The sequence below is a fragment of the Podarcis cretensis genome (assembly GCF_951804945.1).
Source record: "Podarcis cretensis genome assembly, chromosome: 7".
Lineage (NCBI taxonomy): Eukaryota > Metazoa > Chordata > Lepidosauria > Squamata > Lacertidae > Podarcis > Podarcis cretensis.
In genome coordinates, this window is record NC_137176.1 from 79774205 (window position 1) to 79787943 (window position 13739).

The 13739-nt window shown below is 46.6% G+C and overlaps 1 protein-coding gene across 2 annotated transcripts in view; it reads left to right on the forward strand.

The window, feature by feature from the left end:
- The window catches only part of FER1L6 (fer-1 like family member 6), a 120401-nt gene that overhangs the window by 84635 nt on the left and 22027 nt on the right, over positions 1 to 13739 (forward strand). For both annotated transcript variants that reach the window (XM_079984092.1, XM_079984091.1), the window contains exons 26-30: positions 1899 to 2098; positions 4763 to 4885; positions 5435 to 5474; positions 11809 to 11927; positions 12463 to 12594. In XM_079984092.1, coding sequence (XP_079840218.1) covers positions 1899 to 2098; positions 4763 to 4885; positions 5435 to 5474; positions 11809 to 11927; positions 12463 to 12594 — 614 coding nt within the window. The remainder of the gene's footprint in view (positions 1 to 1898; positions 2099 to 4762; positions 4886 to 5434; positions 5475 to 11808; positions 11928 to 12462; positions 12595 to 13739) is intronic.

The following is a 13739-nucleotide window of genomic DNA, read 5'->3' on the forward strand; positions in this document are numbered from 1 at the left end:
TATGAGTAAATGAGCTTATATTTATATGAGTCTTAAATAGGATATGAGCAAGCTCTCATAGAAAATACCTGCATGATTTTTATAGTTTAGTTTATTGCTGGGGGATGGGGGGAAATCATGTTATAGACCAAAGGCGATCAATACAGCCTGGCAATAATGAGTAATTGGCTGCAGTCCACCACAGGATGTTGATTTTATTTATTTATTTATTTATTTGATTTATACTACCCTTCATCCGAAGATCTCAAGGCGGTTCACAGAATAAAAATACAAAAAGGAAACACAAAATACATGGTAAGAACAAGCACAAAACAAAACTCCCCCAAACACATTTAAACGGGCCTTAATCAGCCAAAGGCCTGGATGAAGAGGAAGGTTTTTGCCTGGCGCCTAAAGGTGTATTATTATTATTATTATTATTATTATTATTATTATTATTCCACAAACGGAATTTTGTGGAGCATTCCACAAACGGAAGCCACTGCAGAGCCCCTCACTATCACTGTCTGTCAGCCAAGAAATTTCTTTCATTGATATCTCCCATAATTCTTCAGCAGCCATTCACACTCATTATCATTGACATTTATTGAATCCTACAAAGCATTAAAACAACCCTTGCAACAACCCTTGCTATGCAGGCATAAAGTCCCAGGTTTAATCCTTGGGATTTCCAATAATAATAATAATAATAATAATAATAATTACTATTACCTGGCTCATCTGGCTGGGTTTCCCCAGCCACTCTGGGCGGCTTCCAAAAAAACACTAAAATACAATAACCTATTAAACATTAAAAGCTTCCCTAAAGAGGGCTGCCTTCAGATGTCTTCTAAAAGTTTGGTAGTTATTTTTCTCTTTGGCATCTGATGGGAGGGCGTTCCACAGGGCGGGTGCCACTACCAAGAAGGCCCTCTGCCTGGTTCCCTGTAACTTGGCTTCCTGTAGCAAGGGAACCGCCAGAAGGCCCTCGGCGCTGGACCTCAGTGATCGGGCAGAATGACGGAGGTGGAGACGCTCCTTCAGGTATACTGGGCCGAGGCCGTTTAGGGCTTTAAAGGTCAGCACCAACACTTTGAACTGTGCTCGGAAACGTACTGGGAACCAGTGTAGGTCTTTCAAGACCGGTGTTATATGGTCTCGGCGGCCGCTCCCAGTCACCAGTCTAGCTGCCACATTCTGGATTAGTTGTAGTTTCCGGGTCACCTTCAAAGGTAGCCCCACATAGCAGTAGTCCAAGCAAGAGATAACCAGAGCATGCACCACTCTGGCGAGACAGTCTGCGGGCAGATAGGGTCTCAGCCTGCGTACCAGATGGAGCTGGTAAACAGCTGCCCTGGACACAGAATTCACCTGCACCTCCATGGACAGCTGTGAGTCCAGAATGACTCCCAGGCTGCTCACCTGGTCCAGGGGCACAGTTATCCCATTCAGGACCAGGGAGTCCTCCACACCAGCCCGCCCCCTGTCCCCCAAAAACAGTACTTCTGTCTTGTCAGGATTCAGCCTCAATCTGTTAGCCGTTATCTGTTATTAAAATCTGTTATTAAAACATAATAAAACATCAAACAGCCCTGTCAGGCAGGGCTGAAAGATCTTGACAGAAGAGCCGAAGAAGAGTGTGGCTGGATCAGGCCGAAGACCCATCTCCTCCACTTTCTCACAGTGGCCAAGCAGAAGCCTCTGGGAAGCCCACGAGGAGGGCCTGAGCATTCAGAGGCATACTGCCTCTGAACACATCCATTATAACTGGTAGCCATTGATAGAGTGATGCTCCATTTTTCTCTAGTAGATGCTGCAGTGTCTGATTCTCAATATAATGCAGCTTTGAGAAGGCCCACAGTTTGCTGAGAGAGCCCACTAGGTGAGCCACCGCAATAACAAGTGTTTCTGGTTTCCAGCTTCACCCGCTCCAGCACAACTTCAGTCGCCTCAGCCTGAAGAGTCTTCAGGAGATCATGTCTATATTGACGTGGAACATGGTGAGCCTGTGTTGGCCGTTCCAGAGCCAGAGCCATTGGCTCCATCACCTCTGCCAGCACCTTCCCTGAAACCTGCTTCCCCTCCTACCTCAGCACCTGCAAAAGACGAGAAGCAAAAAGTAGGTAGCATTGCAGTAACTGGCTGGCTTCACCCTGGAGCTCTGGGATAGTACATTTTCTTCCGTATTGAGTGAACTAATATTCTGTTAATATTCCGTTGCATATTAATGAATGTGTCATGAGCTCAGCCTACACTTGAGTAGGACCCTGGCAGAGACACATGCCTGACTGGCATGTTCTCTTCCTCCTGCTCGATTGTTCAGGAGCTTCAAAAGCTTTCTTCTGCCCGAACATCACAGCGACCGATGCCAACAGACGTCAGCACACTTAGGGATCTGCAGAGTTTGCACACCATGCATAACAGACCTCAGCAACTCAGCATTTTGGCTAATCTACTTTGTTTACATATAAACACACACGGAGCGCTGCAACATGGCTCCCTCTCTCTCTAGCATCAGACAGCAAAGAGAAAAAGAACGAAGGACAATAGTCCCACTTCACGGAGCCCAGTAACACAAACATCCTGTCTTTGTCACTTCCCACTCTGTGGAGTCAAAGCATATACCGTCATGTGATAGACAACAATCCCATGACTGCAATCACGGAGCAGGAATTCTAACAGAATGATCATGACTAGGACTCCAAAGGCAGTACCAACAGCAACTCTCCTTCTCAACAATAAGAAGTGACCAGAGGCTGTAACTAGGGAAAGGAATCGGGACCACAGAAGAGAAAATACGCTATTTCATTTTCATTCAACAAGGCAACATCTCCCACGAGGTCTTAGTATCATAAATCTGCTCACAGGGGCCCAGTTACAGCAGGAGATTATTCACAAAACCGCAGATCTGTTTCTCAGAGGTCATCTATGACATTACTATGACTTTATTGAATTGTATTAATCATTTTGATGAATTTGTTGTTGCTTGCTTTATTTATATGCAATGCTGTTTAAGAGTATAGTGATTGTAATGGTTGTTTTTTTTTAATATAAAAAATGCTTTTGTGAGTCGAGGACCCGCCACCCGCGTAGAGATAAATAAGACACAAGGACACAGTGTTTTAGGTTAATGGGTTAAATAAGGCCACAACTTTATTTGTTGCAGCATGTGAGTGGCATTGGCTTAGGCATTGGATCAAGCAATCTATACATGACTCCACCCCGCTCAGCGGGGAGTCATTTGAGGGTTAACAACCAGCGGGAGGAGCTTGTTGATGCAAGTACAACTGGAAGCTTCCCCAGACTGTCACCGGGGGTCGTGCCATGGCCCTAGCCACCAGCAGGGCAGTGGACAGGATCCACGACCACCGGATCCCTTTAACGGAATACCCAAATAAGAGGAGGGATAGGTGATGGCCACAACCTGCCCTCCAACACACTACACATATTCCAATGCTTAACCGCCAATACCAGAACGTTGTGACGATTTGCTACGAGGTGGGCGGAAAACCAAGAGGCTGGTGCCAATTTGCCAATTTAATAAAAATAAAAATTCCTACCAGGCCCCCTCGCCAACCAAGGCAACCGACCAAAGTCCATAGCAAGGTCAAAAGCAAAGAAATTACCTAGAGGGAGGGAGGGTGGATGATCCATCGAAAAACAGGAAAAGAATGGGGGCCCAGTGCTGCCACGGCCACTTAAATGCGGCTAAACCCTGCCCACACGACAGCCCTATTGGCTAGCTGAAAGGGCTTGGCGTGGCAGCTGGGGAGAGCTGATGTAGGGGGCTGAATACGCCCCCCCCCCCCCCGCCGACGTGGCAACTGGCTCCCGCTCACAACTCCTCCCCTCTGGAAAGAGGACTTTGTGATTATTGTGAGCCACTTTGAGATCATCATTTGTTGTTGGAAAAAGCAGAATAGAAAGATTAAATCAAGTCAAATCTAGTTCATCTCCCTGTTCAAGCAGAAACTCTAGTATTAGAGCACTCCCTTCATACCTGTAACAAGGGAGAATCCACCACTGTCTAAGCCACCCTGTTCCAGCTCTGAAAAGCCTGCAGCATTTAACCTAAATATTTTGAACTGAATAAAAACAGCTTACTGTCACCTTTGGGACGCGGGTGGCACTGTGGGTTAAACCACAAAGCCTAAGGCTTGCAGATCAGAAGGTCGGTGGTTCGAATCCCCGTGATGAGCTCCCATTGCTTGGTCCCTGCTCCTGCCAATCTAGCAGTTCGAAAGCACGCCAGTGCAAGTAGATAAATAGGTACCGCTCTGGCGGGAAGGTAAAAGGCGTTTCTGTACGCTTCTCTGGTTCACCAGAAGCAGCTTAGTCATGCTGGCCACATGATCCGGAAGCTGCACGCTGGCTCCATTGGCCAATAAAGCCAGATGAGCACTGCAACCCCAGAGTCGGTCACGACTAGACCTAATGGTCAGGCGTCCCTTTACCTTTACCTGTACTGTCACCTTTGGGCCCCCTTTGTAACCAGAGATGGCTGGTCTCTGTTCTTCAGGTGGCAGTAGGACCTAATCCTTCCCCCCACCCCAGTTGTCCCAGAACAACATTGTGAAGTGAGCACCTCCTCAACGAGCTTTTCATTACCGAAGTGTTCAATCCATGTGGACCCAAAGCATTGTGTGTGGAAACATCTGTGCTTGATCTTTTGATGCAGATATGTCTCTCCAATGCCACCATTTATCCTCAAGTTGAAATGGATCTGCAGGTCCATGCTTTCCTCCTGCCTTCTTTGTAACTCCAACTTTTTCTTCCTTTCCAGGGCTCAAGGAAATCAACTCGACGCTCCACCAAGAGGAAAAAGAGGACAATAGCTGACGAATCGGCTGAAAATGTTATTGATTGGTGGTCAAAATATTACGCCTCTGTACAAAAAGGACAAAAGGTAGGGACTCTGGGACCCCTGTGCATGTGACGAGTACAGTTTGTGACTCTGTGTAGAAGTATGGTGTTGAATGCATTCCCCCCCCCCCCAGAAATGTCACAGAATGTATGTCTTGCAACTCATGATGGTTTGGCCTCTGTGTTAAGCATGCATGGATGTACATGTGTGCGCACAGGCACACATAAACTAACCACTGAGGACGGCACTTTATGGGCTGGATGAAACTGTCTATGGCCAACGAAATAGGCCACACTAAACCATTGATGTGACATGGGATTCTCTTACTTTTTGCATTGACAGTATTTCAGTATCACTAACTATGAATCTCCAAGGGAAAATTTAAAAAACAAAAAATCTGGAACATGGAAATGAGGGGTGCAATCTTTCTCTTCTACAAAGGAGGGAAGCAAATTGATTTCTACTTTAACAAGAGTCGAGATATTAAAGCAGAGCTGTAACTAAAGTGGCTTGCTCTTTATTGTTCCATGTATGCAAGTTTCTCTCTACCTGGTTTTTTAAAAAAACAAAACTCTTATTTTATTTTGAAAGGCGAAAGTGCTCGATTTCAGTGATGGAAAGCCAGGAAACGGTGAGTATCTACATTTGCATTTTTCTTTCTCTTTTTTGGTTCATGATGAAAGCTGCACAGTTTGATTTCATCTTACTGTTTGCGAATGGCCCAGATACTCAGCATCCCTTGTGGGAACAAAAGGGCTCTTTCTGTATGCAGAAAAGCTTTCGGTCCAGCAGAGGCTCCAGCTAGGAAGGGGGAAAGGCAATTTTGCTGATATCCTCCTAACTCCTGCAGTTTTCTGTACCACCTCCCCACTGTGCCAGAGGATCCGGCAACTGTTCAGAGCACATTTTCATCTAGGACTGGCAGCTGATGGGTGAGGGAAGAATAATGAAAAATCGCCTCCTTTCCTTCACTTAGTGGGAGAAGAGTTCGGAGTTCTGCTTGTGGCAACAGCTGATCTGAGCCATAGATAGATAGAGATCTATCTATCTATCTATCATCTATCTATCTATCTATCTATCTATCTATCTATCTATCTATCTATCTATCTATCTCTGAGCCATTATGTGTACTTTACAGATCAGTCTGGTGTTTTGTGCAATGCAGCCCAGACAAACACCTGAAGTCTTGCACACGTTTTCACCATGTGTGTAAGGTAAAAGGTAAAGGACCCTGGATGGTTAAGTCCAGTCAAAGGTGACTATGGGGTTGCGGCGCTCATCTCGCATTCAGGCTGAGGGAGCCGGTGTCTGTCCACAGACCAGGGGCGGAGGAAGGGGGTGCGGTGGGGGTGGGTTGCCCTGGGTGTCACCACTGAGGGGGGTGACAAAATGCCGGGCGGCACTCACTGTGGGGCCTGCAGCACGCCCGAGCCACATGTATCTCGTGTCCAAATGGTCCACCCGCTGCCTTCCCCCCAGCTGTAGAGTGGTTGAGTGGGAGGAAGCAGGCAGACTCCAGAGGCCCTGTGGTGCGCACTGCCCCTATGGGCGGCTCGCAGCACCCCTGGGCGCACAGCCCCAGGCACCCGAGTGGCTTCCTCCGCCGCTGCCACAGACAGCTTTTCAGGTGATGTGGTGCAACACAACACTGTGACGGAAACCATAGTGCACGGAAATGCCGTTTACCTTCACGTCGCAGTGGTACCTATTTATCTACTTGTACTGGTGTGCTTTCAAACTGCTAGGTTGGCAGGAGCTGGGACAGAGCAACAGGATCACACCTCATCACAGGGATTCGAACCGCCAACCTTCTGATTGGCAAGCCCAAGAGACTCAGTGGTTTAGACCACAGCGCCACCTGCATCCTTTTAACTTTTACCGTGTGTGTAACATCCCGCCCGCTGTGGGGATCCTTCCTTGGAGGTTTCTAAGCAGAGGTTGGATGGCCATCTGTCATGGATGCTTTTGCTGACATCCTTGAATTGTAGGGGGTTGGACTAGATGACCCTTGGATCCCTTTCAGCTCTATGATTCTAGCTTGTTCACCTCCTGTGGTTCCAGTTCTGCTGAGCCCCTCCTTGGCTGCTGTTTATATAACAATTCACACTGTTGCTAAGACATCTAGCTTAGCCCTAAGCACAGATACACCAAGAGTCACATAAAGCCAAAATATTTCAGGGGAGGCTTTGCTGGAGATCTGGCAGCTAATATCTTGGCTCTTGGCATATATTTTATAAATGTGTCTGACCCTTAATTATTTGTTTGCCTGTTTTTAAACTTAACTCCACGAGTGTGGCGTAGATTTGACCTAATTTATTGCTGGCCCGAGAACTGCAGGTGAATGGAATTTCAATCATTAACTTACTGGTGTAGCAGAGCTTGCCAGAAATCTAATTATGTAGGCAATTTGCATCTCCGCATGATTGAAACTTCTTGATAGGCCAGCAAAGAGTCCTTTTTTTCTGATTGCTGTATCCGTGTCCAAAATAACTTTGCCTGTCACCTTAAAGAGAATTCTTCCATTCAGCTGCTAGTGGGCTGCAGTTTTTTTTCCCTTCCGTTCTGATGAACCTGGTGGGTGGGAATCAGGATAAAGGATCCCACCTGCATTTTCTTTAAAAAAAATAAAAATAAGAAAGTACAGTTGAGGCACATAGGCATTTTACACTGGTGTGGACCCTAGACCTCTGAAATGCTGCTTTAGTCTTATGCAGGGCCAGTGCCAACTAATTTGATGTTGCATCATAAAAATCTTGATGCTGATGCCAAGAGATGGGAAATAATTTGCTAAGCCTGAAGTTAGGAACAGTGGATAACAAAACATATTGATATTATTAATAGTGACACCACCAGCAATATGGAACTCCCTGTTCCTTGATAACTGGCAGACCCCATTGGTATACTGTTTTTGGTACTCGCTAAAAACCTTTCATTTTTAAGCAAGTCTGCAAATTTGACATGTATTTTAATATGCAATTTTATTTTAGAATTTATATTTTCAAACTTCTGGGCTTTATTTTAAGCTTTCTTCTTTTTTTACACTTGATTCTGTCTGTGATGTTAATGTATATCTTGTGTAAACAACTTATTCAATCTTGTTAAATAAAAATAGCTTTTTAAATAAATAAATAAAAAGTAGGAAAACAAATGTGATCATCATTGCTCCAGTGAGAACCAGATCTGCTGAAGCTGAAGAAAAATGGGGGGACCTGACTAGTAGCTTGAATGGGAGTTAACTGGGAAACCTGTGTAAGAGATGGGATAGAATACATGCCATTGATTTAAAGCACGTCCACCATCATCCCCAAAGAATCCTGGGAGCTGTACTGTCAGGGACCGTGCTGAGGTGGGCTGCGCTGAGGAGGAATGGTGGGAGCTTCCCCCTCTCCCTGCTCCTGATTCAGATCCTGAATCTTCCCAGGAGCAGGAGGACAGTATAGATTTGGAGCAGTGGTTAGCAGAGGGACATAGTTCAGAAGGCAGAAGCTGGGAGCCGTTCTTCCGACTCGGTTTCCGCTGAAACTCTCCCTCTCCCCCTGCTGGTTCCCTCCTCAGCATCTGAGGGTCTCCTAGCTTCCTGGAGCCCCTCCACCACCTGAAGCTCCGATGGCAGTTCCCTGACATCCACCTCCCCTCCAGGACCCCCCTCACCCCCCGTTCTCCCCCTTTCTCTGGGTGGTGAGGCTGGGAACCCCCGGAAGGAATCTCCCCCATCTTCGGATGACTCGAAAACTGCTCTCTACCTACTACTATCCCTTCTTCCCGAATAATCTTCCCCATCTGATTCTTCTTCCTCTTCCTGTCCTGATTCCGGGAACACCTCAAACTCCTCTTCCTCGTCGGTGGTGCCGAATTGCTCCTCCCAGAACCTAGCTAAGGGCTGGGGCCTCCTTGGGAACCGGTGGTGAAACTCTCCTACAATAAACTCATCCTTGACGGTTTCTGCTGGTACCCAAGCATTTTCGGACTCCGGTTCCCCTTCCCATGCCACTAAGTACTCCACCTGTTTACCCTTCCACCGAGAGTCGAGTATTTCTGCTACATGACTGCTGCGCTCCCTCTCTTCTACTTGTGGTGCCACGGGAACCTTACCCTCTCGTCCCCAAAATTCCCGCCCTTCCCTGTATGGTGACCTATGACCTATGACCTATGAAATACTGGATGTAGTTTCATGTTGTCTGGCAGCCTGAGCCTGAAGGCCACCGGATTGACCTGTTGTGTAACCTCGAAGGGTCCCAGTCGTCTCAGTCTCAATTTCTTGCAACCTCCCTTGAATGGTAACCCTTGTGTTGACAACCACACCCGGTCCCCAACCCTTATAGTCTCTCCTTCCCTTCTGCTCCTATCTGCCTGCTTTTTGTATGCTTCCTTCGCCCTATCTAAATTCAACTTAAGCTGTTGATGTATTGCTTCCATTTCTTCCACAAAATGTTCCGCCGCCGGCACGCTCCATCTTTCCTCCCCTTTCCCTGGAAAGGCCCTGGGGTGACACCCATAATTGGCCATGAATGGACTCATGCCCGTGGACACATTTTATGCGTTATTGTAGGCGAATTCGGCCAGGGCTAATTTCTCTACCCAGTCATTCTCTCTGTCATTTAAATAACATCTCAGATATTGTTGCAAAATACTGTTTGCCCTTTCCGCCTGCCCATTGGTTTCTGGGTGTCTGGCGGTCGAGAAATTGACCTCCACGTGCAGTAAGCTCATAAGCTTCCTCCAGAACCTGGACGTAAATTGTTTTCCTCTGTCAGAGACCACCCTCAAGGGGTGCCATGCAACCTAAAAATGTGTTTTACAAACAACCTGGCGGTTTCTTCCGCCGTTACCGCATGTGAGCAAGCTATAAAGTGGCACATCTTGGTTAACAAGTCTACTACTACCATGACCGCCGTTTTCCCCTTGGATTTGGGCAAATCCGTCATAAAATCGATGGACACTGCTTCCCATGGCCGTTCTGGTGTGGGTAATGGTTCCAGCAACCCCGCCGGTGCCGCCCTCTCCCCTTTGGCTCTCTGGCAGCGGTCGCACCCCCTTATATATTCTCGTACATCTTCCCTCACCTTTGGCCACCAGAACTGCCTGGTGACTAACAACATCGTCTTGTGTTGCCCAAAGTGCCCAGCTGTAGGGCTGTCGTGCAGTTGTTTGAGTACTCTATTCCTCAATTCCCCCTCTGGTATATACAAAGCCCCCCTGTAGTACAGTGCCCCGTTTCTTTCCTCAAAACTCCCGGGGTTCTCCCCTGTTCCTCTGAGCTCTCTGAGCTTATTTTGGGTGTATTCATCATTCTCGGTCCCCTCCACCAGTTCTCGTTGTCCCACCAATGCTGCCCCACACACCCAGTGGTCCTCGGGTATCACATGTCTTTCTTCCAGTGCTCCCTCCCCCTCCATATATTCTGGTTTCCGGGAGAGAGCGTCCGCCCTTACGTTTTCTTCCCCCGGTACGTAGCGAATTTCAAAATGGAACTTGGAAAACTCCTGTGCCCATCGCACTTGTCTCTGGTTCAGTACCCTGGCCGTTCTCCAATATTCCAGGTTCTTATGGTCTGTGCACACCTGGACCTTGTGTTGCGCTCCTATTAGTAGATGTCGCCAGCGTCGAAATGCTTCATAAATGGCCAGCAGTTCCCTGTCGTACACTGTGTAATTCCTTTCGGACTTATTCAACTTCCGCGAGAAGAAGGCACACGGCCTCCAGTCGGATGGATCCTTCCCCGGCTGGAGCAGTACCGCCCCTACCGCTCGGTCTGATGCATCGGTCTCCACCCTCATTGGTTTCTGCAGATCCACGTGCAAGAGCTGCTCTTCCGAAGCGAACGCCTTCTTTAGGCGGTCAAACGCTTGCTGCGCCTCTTCCGTCCATATAAATTTCTTCTTACTACTGAGGCAATCGGTGATGGGTGCCGTTAAATGGGCAAAGTTTTTGATGAACTTCCGATAGAAATTTCCAAACCCCAGGAATCTCTGCACGTCCTTCCTGGTTCTAGGTGTCTTCCATTCCAGTACTGCCTGTACTTTGCTCGGATCCATTGATAATCCCTTGTCTGACAAACGGTACCCCAGGAATTCCACCTCTCTTGTATGGAACTGGCACTTCTCCAGTTTGACCCATAGCTGGTTCGCTTGTAACCTGCTTAGTACTTCCCGGACATCTCTGACATGCTGCTCCTCGTCCTCTGAGTAGACCAGCATGTCGTCTAAGAAGGCTACACAGTTCTTGTACAGCAAAGGTCCTAGAACGTGATGCATGAAAGATTGAAAGCATGCTGAGCCCCCCTGTAATCCAAAGGGCATAACGAGGTACTCGAAGGCCCCCAGGGGGGTAAACATGGTGGTTTTCCATTCATCTCCTTCCCTCATTCGTATCAGGTTGTACGCCCCCCTTAGGTCCAGCTTGGTAAAAATCTTTCCCTTCCTAACCCTGGTCAAAATGTCGTCGATTCTGGGCATGGGGAAGGCTACTGGTTCCGACACCGAGTTGACGGCCCTAACAATGGCAGTTCCCTGACACTTTCATTTGATCTTTTGTTTACTGCCACGGAGGAGGAAGCTGGTTCCCCGAAGCCTGACATATACTTTGTTAAGGATGCTGGGAACTGTAGCTCTGAGGGGCAAACTATGGTTCCCAGGCTTCTTTTGGGGTGGGGAAAATGTGATTTTTAAATGTAAGGCATGCATGTAGCTGATAATAATATTCTTTTTAAAAAAGAAAGGGAATTCAGTTGTTACAGTTCCCAGGAGAGACATCCTCTTCCAACCTTAATTCTATCATCATAGCGTTGCTGCTACTATTCATTTATTTATTTGCTACAATAAACAAATGCACAATACAATACAATAAACAAGTGCAAATGCACTTGAAGCTCCGAAGTGGTGGCAGTCTTGAGGTTCATCTTTCGATGCAGTCATTTGTAATGGTAAACAAGACAAAACAAAACCTGTTCCATTTAATCTCTGTAGCGAAACAGACCACTGGCCACGTAGCACTGAGCATTGAAGACGAGCCAGACAGAAAGAAGAAAGACAAGTTGCTCAAGAAGAAAGTGAAGGAGGCCCCTCCTAATCTAGCAACGCTGGAGGTAAAGTTCATTCATTTTTGGAAATTCGGGTTATTTGGTGGCGCTGTGGGTTAAACCACAGAGCCTAGGACTTGCCAATCGGAAGGTTGGCGGTTCGAATCCCCACGACAGGGTGAGCTCCCATTGCTCGGTCCCTGCTCCTGCCAACCTAGCAGTTCAGAAGCACGTCAAAGTGCAAGTAGATAAATAGGTACCACTCCGGCAGGAAGGTGAATGGCGTTCTGCTCTGGTTCACCAGAAGCGGCTTAGTCATGCTGGCCACATGACCCGGAATCTGTACGCCGGCTCCCTCGGCCAATAAAGCGAGATGAGCGCCGCAACCCCAGAGTCGGTCACGACTGGACCTAATGGTCAGGGGTCCCTTTACCTTTACCTTACTGCTAATTTGGGAGAATTAGCACAAATCCTAGGTGCTCAACTCTCATATTTTCCCAGTTTCCTGCTCCTGCTCGTTTTACTTAATTTTTTGTTTTGAAACTGCTCCCACTGTTTTTTCAATTGTGAAATTCTGGATGTTGGTCGATCTCTTCCAAAGATCTATGATGGAGATTTGGAGAGTGAATTTAACAACTTTGAAGACTGGGTGAAAACGTTTGAACTCTTCCGAGGCAAGTCCACTGATGAAGATCACAGTGACTATGAGGACAGGATCGTAGGGAAGTTTAAGGTATTGTGAAAAGTACCGCGTGGAAATAAAGAAATCCACGTTGCACAGAAATTCATTTTTACTTGGTAATATTTAAGTTTGCTAGCATTTGTGGAGCAGTGCACAGAGTATGCCATACATAGTAGATTAACCAAACTAAACACACTTTTTTTTTTGGCAGAACCTGTGATTCTTCACTGATTGAAAAACCACAGGGATTCCCTGTCCTAAATCTAAAAAGAGGACAAGCTTTCAGTACCTCTATCATAAATTCAATTAACTCATGAAAATAAAGTTATTCGCAATTTGAGAACAACCCTCGGGCTGTTGTCTTCAGATCACTTAATTGAAATGTTAAAAATTAAGATTCTTATTACACCTTAATCTGTCAACGCCAAAAGAACCACGTTGTGGCAATGTATTCAGGCCACATTCACACAATACATTTAAAACACCATTATGCCACTTTAAATAGTCATAGCTTACCACCCAAAGGATCCTGGGAGCTTTAGGTTGTTAAGGGTGCTCAGAGATGTTAAGCAACCCCTATTTCCCTCACAGAGCCACAACTACCAGAGGTGTTTAACCACCCATCCCTCCTCTCAGGGAAGTCTGGAAATGGTAGTTCTGGGAGAGGAATAGGGGTCTCCCCAAAATTCTTGGGAGTACAGTGATACCTTGGTTCTCAAACTTAATCCGTTCCAGAAGTCCGTTCCAAAACCAAAGTGTTCCAAAACCAAGGCGCGCTTTCCCATAGAAAGTAATGCGAAATGGATTAATCCGTTCCATACTTCTAAAAACAACACCTAAAACAGCAATTTAACATGAATTTTACTATCTAATGAGACCATTGATCCATAAAATGAAAGCAATAAACAGTGTACTGCAGTCACACAATCAATCAGTAGCTGAACTGGGTTCCACACAGTCACAAAAACAAACAAACAAAGCCGCAAAAACCAAAACACAAAATAAATAGCAAAAACTGACGGACCTCAGCGTAACACTCAAAGCGGAACTGTGGCACTCAAAACGGAAGCGTAACACTCAAAACAGAACACGTTCGGCTTCTGAAAAAAGTTCGCAAACAGGAACACTCACTTTCAGTTTTGCAGTGTTTGGGTTCCAAGTTGTTTGAGTACCAAGGCGTTTGAGAACCAAGGTAT